Source organism: Pongo abelii, chromosome 6, assembly GCF_028885655.2.
Source record: "Pongo abelii isolate AG06213 chromosome 6, NHGRI_mPonAbe1-v2.0_pri, whole genome shotgun sequence".
NCBI lineage: Eukaryota > Metazoa > Chordata > Mammalia > Primates > Hominidae > Pongo > Pongo abelii.
This window is the reverse complement of record NC_071991.2, coordinates 53,118,157-53,131,740: the sequence shown is the minus strand read 5'-3', so window position 1 is coordinate 53,131,740 and position 13,584 is coordinate 53,118,157. Positions and strand designations below refer to the sequence as shown.

The window sequence follows — 13,584 nt, the reverse complement described above, 5'->3', positions numbered from 1 at the left end:
ATCAATGGGTTGTTTTGATTCTCTACGTGTCTTACAATTTATAACACTGAAATGATTTAAAGCGTTTTCTCCCTCTTGGTTTGTAATGAAAGGTTAGAGTAACAGTATGTTCTCCATTCATCAGAATGCTCCCCACTGTTTTTGTAAGCTCACAATGAAAGAAGTTTGTTTTGAGCTGCATTTCAAAGAGAGAGTAGGTAGGAAATAGTTTCTATATTTAAGAATCATTCTAAATATGGCCTGAATTGATCATGGAAATTCAACGGCAAATGAAAAATGAGCTCATTTAAGAAAGCATGCAGTAAATCATGATCACTGCTATGATACAACATTTATGTTAATGATAACTTGTATTGGCATAAATGCTGGGTGTTTTTGGTGAGAGCTGAAGAAGCTGTGCATGATTCACTTTTATGTCCCCAGAGTATACTCTGCATAATAGGTATGTTGAATAGATGAGTTCAAAGTGCATTTTTCCATCAATTTTCATCCTCATCACAATACCTGGAAGTAAGTGCACATGAGGATACTGAGGTGTAAGAACATAAGAGGCTTTTTTTTTTTTTTTTTTCCAAAGGCATATTGTAGAAGCATGCCTAATATTTAAATGCATGGCCTCTGAAGTCAGAGCTGGGACCAAATTCTGGCTCCCGTACTGTACTCAGTTGCTCAGGCTGCCATAACAAAATAACACGGGCTGGGTGGCTTAAACAACAGAAATTTACTTTCTCACATTTCTGGAGGAGAAAAGTCCAAAATCAAGGTGTCAGCAGGACTGTTTTCTCCTGAGACCTCTCTCCTTGCCTTGCAGATAGCTATATTCTCTCTGTATCCTCACAATGGGCTCTTCTCCCTGCAAGTGTATGTCTGTGTTCTAATCTCCTCTTTCTCTAAGAACACCAATCATAATGGATTAGAGCCCATCCATACGACTTCATTTTACCTTAATACCTCTTCAAAGGCCATCTCTCCAAATACAGTCCCATTCCGAGGTCCTGGGGACTAGGACGTCAATATATGAATCGATGATAAATACAATTTAGCCCATACAGCTACTTTATAATAGAATAATTTTAATTTCTATGAATTAGAGATTTATCTTCTTTAAAATAAGAATAATATTACTTGTAATGGGAATCACTTTTGATTGCCCAACTGTCCTTTTTTTCCTTACTAACAATGTCTCTGATTTCGTTTGAGATGGCAGTGTGTCAGACTTCCCTATATACTGCAGTGGCCATGAGACACAGTTCTGGCCAATAAAACAGAAGTGAAAGTTGCTCGTTTGGATTTCTGGATAGCTCTTTAAAAGTGGGCAGATTTATTTGGTTTCCAACTTTTGTGCTTTCTATTCTGCCTTATCTTCTTACCTGGATTTGCAAAGGTACATCAGCAATTTTACAAGCATAAGGACAAGAGCTACAGTCAAAGAGGTGGGAAGGACACTGAGAAGGCTGTTGCTGAAGAGCTGCCATGCCCTCCCTAGAAGTCTCTTTCGACAGACCACACAAATACAGAGGACACCCACACCCCTGACCCATCTAACCCACCTGGACATTCACTTACAAATATGTTCCAACAACCAAACTTCACTAGACATTTTGAGGGAAAAAAGCCAATAGCGTAAGAAGATTCTCATAAACAAATAGCATACTCCCCATGAGTTAAAAGAGATAATTCTATTTTTAAAAAGACTTTTAAAAGAAGTTTTCAAAACATGTAGGTACATTCATAAATATGTAAGTTTGCTAAGGCAATAGCATATTCAAAGGGCAAAAAAAGAGGAGTTCCTGAAATTAAAAATATTGCTAACTAAAAATATTAAATAAACAGGTTGAATAGCTAGAAGGACATATTGGAAGGCCAAACTGATAATGTGGAAGAAAGAGTTGAGGACATCTCCAGGAGGTATCATTAAAATACTGAAAGATGGGAAAACATGGGAGAAGCTAAGAGGTATGAAGATGGATTCAGAAGGTCTAAGAGAAGTGCCAGAAGCAGACAGAAGAGAAAACAGACAGGGAGAAATAAATAAATAACAGAGAGTGTTTGGCTTTCTTCTTTCCAAGCACATAGTAGGATTAGACTTTCTTGCCCCTTTATGGTTGGGAGGGACTGTGTGAGTCATTTTGGCCAGTGAGTTGTGAGCAGAAGTGAAGAGCAGAGTTTCTGAGCCATAGAATTTAAATACAGATATAGGAAGGCCAGAGCCCCTTTCTCTCTACCATAATGCCTGACAACACTCAGGAGAGTGGCTGTTTAGAAAACCTAGGCCCTTGGAGTGAGAATGACACAGGCAGATTCTTTAACTCACTGTTATGGGAAGTGAAAAAAAGCAGATATTATTTCTAAACCATTGAGATTTGGGGATTGTTTGATCCTGTAGCAAAATATAGCCTACTCTAAGGAAAATACTCCAAATGAATGAAACCCTTAGGAGTGAAGAAGATGCATTCTCCCACTAATATGTTACCTTATGTTATTTTTAAGAAAGTCTATATATAAGGTCATATAATTAAAAGGCAACCACAGGTTTTGAAATATTTTACATATATGACAAGTGTTGTTAGTCATGATTACTTATGTTTAGTAATAATAATAACTATCATTTACTAATATTCTACTGCATGCTAGGCATTAGGTAAGCATTTTTATTAAGAATATTGAGAAATTCAAACATTTTCTCAGCAAAATATTAAGTTCTCAGGAATGGAGATGTCATAACCAAAGAAAATAAAAGTGGCTAATACATAAGGAAAATGTTTAATTTACTAGTATTAACAATAAAAAGTAAAAACAAACACACACATATGAAACTTCAGTGGGAAAATATTGCTATGCAAAGAGGCCAACCAGAGTATCATTTACAGTAGTGAAAAAAATTTTAACTGTTTAAGTGGTAGAATAACCCAATAATGAACTATTAAGATTTTCTTATAATAAATATATAATGACCTAGGGAAACTATCATAATATATGATTTATTGACTATATATATATATACATATATACTATATATATATAGACTATATGTATATTGACTATTGACTATATATATTTATGATTTATTGACTATATATAGTCTATATATATATATAGAGAGAGAGAGATTCAGGATCACAGTATTAGAGACTTATTTATCCTGTTTGTTTCAATAAATCCCAGTATTATAGACTTATTTATCCTATTTGTTTCAATAAATAGGATATTGGCTATATATATAGCCAATGGTACAATAATGTACAATGTACAGTAATGGTACAATATCCTATAATATCCTATATTATAATATAGAATATATTATATATCCTATAACTTTAATAATATAAACAATATAAAGTTATATTATATTATAGGATATATGATATAATATAATGTTACATTATCCTGTAATGTTATGTCCAATACCCTAAAATGTTCACAGCTCACTTTACCTAAGTAATGGTCTCATAGATAAGTAATTTTACAAATAAAATTTAAACAATTTTTAACTGTTTAAGTGATAGGATGACCCAATAAGGGTCCATAAGATGATCTCACTACTGGGATGACCCACTAGTGTTAACAAACAAAAACTTCAAACAATACAGATATAAAGTTCCCTTTGGCCATTACTCCAGGATGAGAATCTCCCCAGAGGTAACCACTATCTTCAATTTACTGTTTATCTTTTTAGATGTTTTTCAATATACTTTCATATATATCTATGTGTATATATATGTGCTATGTTTAATAATATACATCATGTAGAACATATTTTTCTACAACTTTTTAAACTTAATAATACATCTTGAATTTTAGTCATAGAAATCTATGGTATTCCAGAGTTCTAACTCCCTATTGATAGGTATATACTCTGTAATTGTTCACTATGGCCAACATTGCTACAATGAATCTGATTGTATAGGCCTCCCTGGGTACACTTGGAAGTGCTGGAGCATTGGTATACATATTTTTCCTTATAACAACCACTGCAAAATTGTTTTCTTATATGACTATACCAATTTACCCTCAGATGAGCAGTATATGAGAATATAATTTCTTCTCAATCAGTGGTTCGCAACCTGGGACAATTGCCCCTCCAACCAGTGGTTTATTTGGCAAGGTCTGGAGACATTATTGGTTGTCATAACTGGAGTGGGGAGTAGTGCTACTGGCATCTCGTGACTACAGGTCAGGCATACTGCTACACTACAATGCATAGAAAAGCGACAAAGAATTATCTGGCCCCAAACGTCAATAGTGCTGAGGTTGAGAAACCCTACTTTACATCCTAACCAATAGTTAATATTATCAAACTTTCAACATTTTTATCCATATGTATATAATGGATTAAAATTGTATAAGTTTATATATCCTTGGATACTAATGAATGGTGCATCTTTTCATATTTCTTTTATTGGTTATGTATTACCTTTTCTGTTAATTGCCTGTTCATATTGTTTGACTGAATTTCTGTCATTTTCCTGATTCATTTGTACAATCTGGATCTTAATCTGTTTTCTCTATGTATTTGCTCCAAATGCTTACTTCATTAATTTGTTTATGATGCTTTTTATCCTACAAAAGTTTTTAACTTTAATGTATTCAAATTAATCAATATTTTGTTGTATAACTCTTGTGTTTAAAAGCTTAATTTTAAAAAGAATGTCTTTTTTCAAGGCTATAAACATATTCTCATTTTTTCTTTTAATATGATCAAATTTTTACTTTTGTATTTACATCTTTAATTCATTTGTCAGATTTTTGGGGGGTGAATGACTCGAAACTCGAAGTAGAATGAAAGCATTCTGTTTTTTCTAAATAAATAACTGTAGCCAAAACATTTTTTAAACGGGGTGATTTTCCCTATAAAGTTGTCTATAGTCATGTCTTCATGTTCTCACCTGCAATTTTTTTCTTCATTATACTCTAGTCAGTGTTCCATTCTCACCAAACCACTGAGACGACTCATGTCAAGGTCAACAATGGCTTCCATGTTGCCAGAGTGAATGGTCATTTCTCTGTCCTTATCTTACTTGACCACTGGCATGTCCCATGCAATGCACCACTCTCTTCTTGAAGCATTCTCTTTCCACGGCTTCCATGGCCCCAAACTCCCTTGGTTTATACCCCATGTCACTGGCCACTCTTTTTTAGTTTCTATTGTTGGCTCTAATTCTTTGCCTTCGTTTTGATCTTTGGAGTGTTCCAGGACTCACTTCAGAGCCCCTTCTAACTATCTATTCACTCTCTCTTTAGATAATCTCATCTAGTTCCATGTCTTCTTATACTATTGATATGCCCAAGACTGCCTAATCCACATGTTTATCCCTGATCTCCCCTGGAACTCTAGCACCCTTTTTCTTTCTGCTTGGCCTCTGTAAATGGATGTCTACTAGGGATCTTCAACTCTACATGTCTAAATCAGAATTCTTGATCCCCTTTCCTCCAAAACTTGTTTTGCCACCAGGCATTCTTGTCAACTGTTTATCAAACCAAGAATCTGAGATGTATTCTTGATTCTCCTCTTTAATGTTCCAAATCCTATTCACCACAGCAGTCCTTTTAACTCTGTCTCAGAAACAGCATTTTCTTCTCTCCATCCCAGCAGCATCCTTCCTAGTCCAAACTATCAGCATCTCTTCACTAGACTTCTGCAGGATTTTCCTAGCAGGCTGCCTTAAAATCCATTCACCACAGTAATCCTTTTTGAATCTTTATCAGGTCACATCACTCCCCTGTCTAAAACCCTGTAGCGGCTTCCTACTGACTGCACTTAGGATAAAACTGAACTCATTAGTGTGGCCTGTAAAGCCAGACCTGATCTAGCGCCTGCTTCTTCCTCAGCCTCAAAATGCACCACTGTCCCCATCATGTGCAGTTCCCACCAGGCTTGCCTTACTTCTGCTCCTTGAATGTAGCAAAGTTATTCTCTCACAGGACTCTTGTACTAAAACCCTACACTAACTCTGTGGTCACACTCTTCTTTCACTCTTAGCATGGCTGAAGCCAAAAAACACAATTATCTCAGCTTAAATACTATCTCCAGAGAGAGTCCTTTCCTGACCATGTAATAAAACACCCAGCTTTCCCTGGGTAGGTCCTCTATTTTAATTCTCTACAGAGTATTAATAACATTTTCTTGATTGCTTCCCATTGGTCTCTTCTATCTGTAACTTCACACCACAATGTTAAGTTCTACAAGAGTACTGATACCCTCTTAATTTGTCCATTATCTTAGTCCATTTGGGTAGCTGTAACTGAATGCTATAGGCTGGGTGACTTATAAACAACAGAAATTTATTTCTCACAGTTCTGGAGGCTAGGAAGCTTAAGATACTGAATGCCATAGGCCAGGTGACTTATAAACAACAGAAATTTATTTCTCACAGTTCTGGAGGCTAGGAAGCTTAAGATCAAGGCGCTGGTAGATTTGGCATCTGGTGAGGGCCTGCTTCTGGATTTATAGATGACTGTGTCCTCACATGGCAGAAGAGGGAAAGGAACTCATTTTTATAAAGGCACTAATCCCATTCACGACAGCTCCACGCTCATGACCTGGTCACCTCCCCTAGGTCCCACTACCTAATACCATCACATTGGAAGTTAGGATTTCAACAGAGGAATTCGGGAGAACACAAACGTTCAGTCTATAGCATCCCATAATAAAGGACCCAGCATATAAGTTCTCAATAAACATTTGGGTTTATTTTTTGAAACTCTAATCAATTCTATTGATATATTTGCCTATTTTTTCACAAACAGCACATGCTCAGCTTCAGTATATATTGCAATATCTAAGAGAGTAAGAACTATTCCCTGTTAGATTGTTCTTTCACAAAATTATCTTTTCTAAGGTTGTGAAATACCTATTTTACATGAATTTCAGATTCAGATTATCGTTTGATATTAAAATCCTTGAAACTTTGAATAGTATTGCTTTGAATTTATAGATTACTTTGAGGGAAACTGACATCTACATAGTACTGAGGTTTCACTCACATTAAAAACATGATGCCTTTTCCATTTATGTAAAGATCATTTTTGTGCCCTTTGATTTAGTTTTACAGTTGCCTTTTTACTGTTTTTGAGGCTCCTTATAGGTGATTTATATACTTTTTAAAAACTGTTGGGAATGTACGTTTTTCTATTACACTCGTTAATTTCCAGTGCATAGGAGAGCTCTTTTATCTAGACCTATTGAAGTATTTTATTTGATCTAAAACGGCTTTATTTTATTTTCTAAAGGAGATGATCACATTATTTCACAGACTATATCTTCAACTTTTGAAGATATCATATTGCATACCGCATTCTTGAGGCTGAGACTTCCAGAAAAATGCCAAGTAGAAGTATTAATGTGGGTATCCCTGTCTTGCTCCATGTATTAATGGAACCATCATTCAATATGATACTTGCTCTAAATGTTTGGTAAAAATCTTTTATTGAGTTAAAAATGTTCCCTTTCTAATCTTGTTATAACTTTAAAGATAGTGTTTTAAATACTATTTTTAAGAAATCAGCTTTATAATAAGGAAGAACTGAAAAAATGATCATAGGTTTTAGGAAAATTCTGCAATGTTTTAACAATAATGCCTAATTGTTGAGCTTCCTTTATGAGGCAGAGTACTTAATATTTTTGATACTTTATTCCTAACCATCAGGGCACTTCTACAAAGCGGAATATTTTTCACCATTTTAAAAAAATGAGGAAGTCTTCGCTCAGAGACTCGAGTAATTTATCATAGGTCACAATATCTAGTAAGCAATTAGGCAGGGATTTATAGCCACTGTATCTAGCTCCAAAGCCCACAATCCTCCCACATGTTCCATTTTTAATTCAGTAAGATATTAGGCCAAGTCTTTCAACAGGCACTGGAGGAAAAGATAACAAATGTGCCCTGGGTTTATGGGATAATTGATAACTATACCCAAAGTATGTCTATCTTAGTGTCAATTCTAAAGGAGATTTCAAAGTAAAAAGTCATACAGACCTGTTTTTGCCTTTAATGGCTGTATCTTTTTAAATGAATGGCTTACATCAAGAAAAAAAAGAAAAAAGCAAAGACAACCAAGTTGAGCAGGTCAGTAAACACAGATTCAAAAACAACTGAAGATGGTGCACGCCCATAGTCCCAGCTACACAGCAGCCTGTGATAGCAGGACCACTTGAGCCCAGGAGTTCGAGGCTGCAGTGAGCTATGATCTCACCATTGTACTCCAGCCTGGGTGATAGACTGAGATTTCCATGTCTTAAAAAAATTTTTTAAAGCAAAACCAAAAACATCTGAAGAGCTAAAATGTTGGGCTAAAAGAAGCAACAAACATTTCAAATGGTTAGAAGTAGAGATTTACCGTTAGGTTAAAATAATCAAAGGCATACAAATAGGATGTGAATAACTATAGTCTCTGTGAAAAAGACCTAGTGGTTTAAACCAAAAGCTAACTTTGTGTAACAAGGTTGCCAAGTACATTGAATACAATTTCAGTATACATGAATATCATTGTTATTAGCAAAAGGTTTATAGTACCACTCTCCATATCTAGAAATACACATTTAGTTGTAATCTTTATATTTAAATTGGTTATAACCCAGTGAAGATGCAAATCACTACTAGGATCTCATCAGGCTCAGGATGGAGAAAATTTCAGAGGCAACGGGGAACTCCAAGGCGTTCCATATTGGTTAGATTACTCCTGGGAAACAGGAAGTCCATAAAACAATGCATGACTCGTGGCCTCCACCTCATCAGAATTGGAACAGTCACCACTAAAAACTCATCCTTACATCTTTTGGGGAACCTAAGAGTTCCTATCCCTACTTACCGCCACTCCTGTCTTATAGAGGAGGTAATGCACTGTCTGTGTAACATCAGCAGCGTGCATTAAGTTATGGTAAGGATTTTTGTGTTTGCTGTATCCCACTTCCAGGGCCTCCACAAATGAGACAAGTGCAGAAATGGGGATCTGAAAGAGAGCAGTAAGGTTAATTAACTAGTGACTTCACTGCTTTCAATGGAGACACAAAAGTCTAAGGCACCAGGACTGCTTTTTCTCTGAAGGCATAACACATGAGGAAATTGGAACTTACACAGTTAATAAAAATTACTGACAAAATTATCAGATAATTTGAAAATCTAACAGGAAGTCCTTGGTTGAGGAATAGCCTGCCTTGTAAATTTTTCTTTGTTGCTCATTTCAGAATCCCTGAGAAATGACATCTAATCATTTTAAGATACTTAGTTTTAGTAACATGTAAAGCAGTAATTTTTAATACACACATAGAAAACTGAGTTGTTGGTGACTATGTTAATTTTCTGTATTTCCTTGTCCTCCTCTACTCTTAAATATCCTTCCCCTCTAACCCTAAGGGAAAAAAAGATGCTACACAGGACACCAAACAATGTTGTAAATAACACTGAGGAATTCAAAAATAATACTAATAATTAGTACCCGTTTGTGGAATCATTCACTATTTGTAATGTAATATCAGTAGAATGAAATCTTCCAAATTCTAAGTCACTAACTATAAATTGCCAAGTAACAAACATAAGAATACAGCCTGTTCCTGTTCCCATATATAACAGACTATCACATTTTGGTTTTGAGTTTTGTTTTTGCTTGGTTTTGGGTTTCGATTTTGTTTTGTTTTTCTTATGTGTCCAACGTATATAACCACTCCTTTCAAAGGGCATTGTTTTCAGGTAGTTTATATTTGTTTTGCCATAATTTTATAACTTAAGATTTTTGTGCACTTTGTTTTCCTACAAATAAATGAGATATGCTGCATAGTACGTATTCATTTATTTCTCAACGAATAAAATACTTCAGCCTTTATTTGCAACTACCAGTCACTCAGAATATTTCCAATTAGATTAATTGTTTTTTCATCTGAAATATGTATAATATACATGCCTTCCTTTTCTATGTAACAGCGAAGAACATTGCAAAATGCATGTACATAATAAGGGTATCCAGAAAACAGTCATTGTATTAGTTTTCTGGATCCATTCCATGGTTCAGGGTAAATTATACAATATAAGGCTAGGGGAAAAGGAGAGGATGTGTCTTCCTGAGGATTAACAATTACATTTGTGAAAAAAAAAATAAGGAAATTCTAAGTTAATGCTCCTGAGATTCCATAATCTGTTCTCCCTTGGTCGTATTCTTCCATTTTACCATTTGTGGATTTTTAAAAATTAAAATACAATCTTTAAGAGGTCAGAGATGAATTCACTACCATTTTTAAAAATAAAGATCCAATGAACCTGGGCTCGTTGGGTTGTTTTACAGAGATCTAACAGTTGCTGAAAGGGCTGTGTGTGTGTGCACAGGAACTTTGTTCCAAGGAAAGTCTCCAGCATCCTCTCCAGCATCCACAAGATTTTCATACAGATTTCCAATGCGAAGACAAATTAAGGACCTAAGGACCATGGCCATGAAGTATTTGTAGTCATGTAAAGACATATTTCCTCAGTGGGAGGGGCTTCAAGATGGCTAACTATAGGCATCTGGTACTCACCTCCTCCACAAAAAAGAACCAAACTAGCAAGTAGATAATCACATTTCAAATAGATTATCCAACACTAGAATTCAACAGAGAAGTAAGAGGAAACACCTAAAGCAAGGAAGGAGAGGGAATCAAGGCATGGATTGGCTGGAATCCTGGAGAGGCTATCTCTCCAGAGAAAATAAAGGTAAGTGAGTGATGGCTAGCAGTCCACATTCCCACCATGGACTCCTGTATCCTAGCCACCAGAAAGCCCCTAAACCCTGGCAGACCCTGAGACTAAGACAGAGAGCTGCCTGGAGATCACATGAAGACATTGGTCCATACAGGGAGCTCATGCTGGGTCCCACACATCTCCTAACCCCCTAACCAGCTACAGTAAGGCAACATATTGAGAGCCTGGCCCCCACCAAACTGCCTACTACCTGGGGGCTCAATAGTCCTTGTATCTCCATATCTCTGGAGCCCCATTGACATTCTCTGCCTGCAGCCACCACTGTGGCTGGCTGTTGCCTCCAGGGATGAAGTATGAACCGTCAGCAAAGACTGCACTGCCCCCAGGAACAAACCCACCATGCATGTTCATGCACCCTAAGGACAAAACCCCCCACCTGCAGCAGCTTCCATGGAGGGCTGCTGCAGCCATGACCAAAGCACAAGTGAAGTGCATGCTCCCCAGCCACCTGTATACAGCTGCTGCCACTGAAAGCAACAATACCCTCCACAGTAGCAGGGCTGCAGATCCAACAGGCCCAGCTCCACACCTTCCAGTGCCTCAACACACCATCTGGGGGCCTGAGGATAGCCCAGTCCAGTCCACCACTATTGGGAACTGAGTACTCCTCTCAAGCACCTGAGGTCAGGCCCACTCAAACTGATGCTCCCATCACAGCTGGCACCCACCTGCACATGCCACCTGTGAGCTTGGAGACTGGCCCACCTAGCCTGTTGTAGCCACCTCTATAATGCTTGGAACTGAGGGGTTAGTCTCACCACTGCTACTTCCAATGCTCATGCCATGCCTACTGTTTAGGGGACTGAGAAGCCCCCAATCGACTTGGCCCACTGCTGCTACCACTGGCTCCTGAGCAAGCCACCTGGAAGCCCAAGAATCAGGCCTCTTGAACCTGCTAACACCAGTGCAAGTGTAGAACTCCCTGGGGCCCAAGGCATGGGACAGGCATGCTTGGCCCACCACTGCCACTACTGGGGCCCAAGGTCAGGCCCAACTGGCATCCCATCTCCAGTGAAACATCACAATAGCCTCCACTAACAATTACACTCTAAGCTACTGAAGAAATCACGTACACTGCTGACACGGTTTACAGCCAAAGGAATCATACAAAGACTGCACTACTACACACAGCCAGAATTAAAGCCAAAGTTCTCTACTCAACCAACATCATAGATACGTCTTCAGGAAAAAGTCTTCCCATGTGAAAGCAAATTTTAAAAATAGAAATAAGTGACTGTTAAACAAGATGCACAGATATTGACATAAGGACACAAGAAACATTTATAAAGCAAGGAAATATGACACTTCCAAACGATCGTACTAATTACCCAGCAAGAGACCCCAATCAAAATGAAATTTATGAAGTCTTGGATAAATAATTCAATTATTGATTCTAAAGAAGCTCAGTGATATACAAGAGAATACATAAAAGTAACACAAAGAAATCAAGAAAACAATTCAGGATATTAATGATAAATTTACCAAAGAGATAGCTATCATACAAATTAGCAAAGAGAAATTACGGAATAGAAGAATTCATTTAATGAAATACAAAATACATTTCAAACCTTCAACAGTAGACTAGACCAAGCAAGAAGAAAAAAGTTCAGAACTAGAAGACAGGTCTTCACAAAAAATTCAGTCTGGCAAAAATAAAGAAAAAAGAATAAACAAAGCCATGTGGTGAATGGGCCACCATTAAACAACCAAATATTTGCATTTTTAGTGTCCCCAAAAGCAAAGAGGAAAGAAAAGAGTCAGAAAACCTATTTAACAAAATACTAGTGGAAAAATTCCCAAACGTAGCAAGAGACTTAGACACCCAGACACAGGAAGCTCAAAGATTCCCAAACAGATACAATTCAAAAAGATCTCCACAGCACATTAGAGCCAAACTGTCAAAATCAAAGACAAAAAATTCTAAAAACAGCAAGAGAAAAACATGTAGTCACTTATAAGGAAACCTTCACCAGATGAACAGAAAATATCTCATTAGAAACCCTACAGGCAAAAAGATAATGGGATAATAGATTCAAAGTCCTAAAAGAAAAAAAAGCCAACCAAGGATGCTATATTCAGCAAAGGTATGCTTCATTAATAAAGGAGAAATAAAGCCTTTCCCACACAAGCAAATGCAGAGGGAATTCCTTATTACTTGACCAGACCTACAGTGAATGCTTAAGGGAGTCTTACGCCTGGAAACAAAGAAACAACATCTACCATCATGAAAATGCAAAAGGAAAAAACTCACTGGTAAAGCAAATACACAAATGAGGAAGAGAAAAGACCTGAATGTTACCACTACAGAAAACCACCAAACCACAATTATAAATAATAAGAATGTAAGAAAGGACATACAACACAATCTGAAATTAATTAATAAAATGACTGGAATAAGTCCTCACATATCAATAGCAATCTTGAATGTAAATCAATTAAACTTCCCACTTAAAAGACAGACTAGCTAAATGGATTAAAAATAAATCCACGATCCAACTATATGTCACCTATAAGAAACTCTTTTCACCTGTAAAGACACACGTAGACTGAAAAGAAAAAGACATAAAAAATATTCCATGCAAATGGAAATCAAAAGCAAGCAGGAGTAGCTATAATATCAGATAAAACAGACTTTAAGTCAAAAATGGCAAAAAAAGACAAAGAAAGTCATGGTATAATGAAAAGAGAATCAATTCAGCAAGAGGATATAACATTTCTAAACATACACACACCCAAAAGTGAAGCACCCAGATGTATAAAGCAAATATTACTAGACCTAAAGAAGAGATAGACTCTAATACAATAACAGTTTGAGACTTCAGCATTCTATCATAGCATCAAACAGAACACCTATACA

At 36.6% G+C, this 13,584-nt stretch overlaps 1 protein-coding gene across 10 annotated transcripts in view; it reads right to left on the bottom strand.

The window, feature by feature from the left end:
* PDE1C (phosphodiesterase 1C) overlaps positions 1-13,584 on the bottom strand; it is a 558,870-nt gene that overhangs the window by 106,270 nt on the left and 439,016 nt on the right. For all 10 annotated transcript variants that reach the window (XM_054558853.1, XM_024249266.2, XM_054558851.2 and 7 more), the window contains 1 exon segment: positions 8,809-8,949. In XM_054558853.1, coding sequence (XP_054414828.1) covers positions 8,809-8,949 — 141 coding nt within the window.